General features: G+C 40.8%; 1 protein-coding gene across 2 annotated transcripts in view; it reads right to left on the bottom strand.

Moving 5' to 3' along the window:
* Positions 1–1,366, bottom strand: part of MYO10 (myosin X) — a 276,172-nt gene that overhangs the window by 106,205 nt on the left and 168,601 nt on the right. Inside the window, exons 15-17 of one of the 2 annotated variants that reach the window (XM_017524655.2) lie at positions 1,074–1,166; positions 582–650; positions 1–79 (exon numbers count right to left, since the gene is read on the bottom strand). In XM_017524655.2, coding sequence (XP_017380144.1) covers positions 1–79; positions 582–650; positions 1,074–1,166 — 241 coding nt within the window. The remainder of the gene's footprint in view (positions 80–581; positions 651–1,073; positions 1,167–1,366) is intronic. The other variant, XM_037737124.1, reaches the window with a different exon arrangement.

The raw sequence follows: 1,366 nt of genomic DNA, 5'->3' as shown, positions 1-1,366 counted from the left end.
TTTCTCTTAGCAAGTTGAGCAAGTCATCTCGAAACGTATCTCTGTTTTTCTCCAAGATCCCACGGACATCATATTGCACCTAGTTTTAAGAAAAAAGAGAGGAGAAAACTGACTGAGAGAATAGCTTCGGGTCACAAGCAACTTCCTTAAAAGATCCACAAAAGAAAATAATTCCAATACATTTATTTATTTATTTATTTTTTAAGAGACAGGGTCTTGCTCTGTTGCCCAGGCTGAAGTGCAGTGACAATGATCATGGCTCACTGCAGCCTCAATTTCTTAGGCCCAGGCAACCCTCACACCTCGGTATCCAGAACAGCTAGGACAACAGATGTGTCACCATCCAGGTTAATTTCTTAAAAAAATATCATGTAGATATTTTTTATATCTATGTTGCCCAGCTTGTCTCAAACTCCTGGCCTCAACTGATCTTCCTGCCTCAGCCTCCCAAAGTACTGGGACTACAGGCTCATGTGAGCCACCACATCCAGTCCAATAAATTCATGATTAGCTTCTGAAATGTCTGTTTTCTCTGAATACCAAACAGGCAAATATCAATAGGTATCTTAATAAAAAGTTACCTCTCCAGCATAGTGCTTCACGCCAAAATTGTTAACTGCAACTCTGGGCTTCACATAAAAGTGATTATTCTAAAAAAAAAACAAACAAACATACAATGCCTTATTTCACTCACTGATTTCCTTTGACTTCCAGAGAACGCTAAACACAGCAGACAGTGACAATCATTTCCAAACTTGCTGTGGATCTGAGTTTCAGTACATGACATATAGACCACTTTATAAAAACTATGTTAACTCTCAACTGTGTCATTGTAATAGATTAACAATTTTAAGTTCTCTAAATAAACTTGGGCATTCTGACAAGCAGCCCCAAATCTAACCCTTTTGCTTATTTCAATTCAGTTCTAGTAATAGGTGAACAGCTTTGGTTTGAGAATGAAAGTTCAACACGGGAGGCACAGTTGGGCCAATGGACTGACATGTCTGGTTTGTGACCCTAGCCCACAGATGTGCTACTCCGATGTGATTAGGAATTGGCAGGTTTCCACATACAGCATGCTGACTATGTAGCTTCTCCAATAACGTGCTGTCTGTGGCTTGAGGAAAATGGCTTTCTTCATTAATGAGGGCTAGGAGGCCAAGTTTCTAGAAGAAAGAAGAGAAAGAAGAAACGAATTAAAAGTTGAATGTGGCTGGGTGCAAGGTGGCTCATGCCTGTAATCCCAGTACTTTGGGAGGCTGAGATAGGTGGATCATTTGAGGTCAGGAGTTCGAGGCCACCCTGGTCAACACAGTGAAACCCTGTTTCTACTAAACATACAAAAAAATTAGCCGGGCAGGGTGGC

This window comes from Cebus imitator, unplaced genomic scaffold (assembly GCF_001604975.1).
Source record: "Cebus imitator isolate Cc_AM_T3 unplaced genomic scaffold, Cebus_imitator-1.0 Scaffold35, whole genome shotgun sequence".
Lineage (NCBI taxonomy): Eukaryota > Metazoa > Chordata > Mammalia > Primates > Cebidae > Cebus > Cebus imitator.
This window is presented reverse-complemented; position numbering and strand designations above follow the sequence as displayed.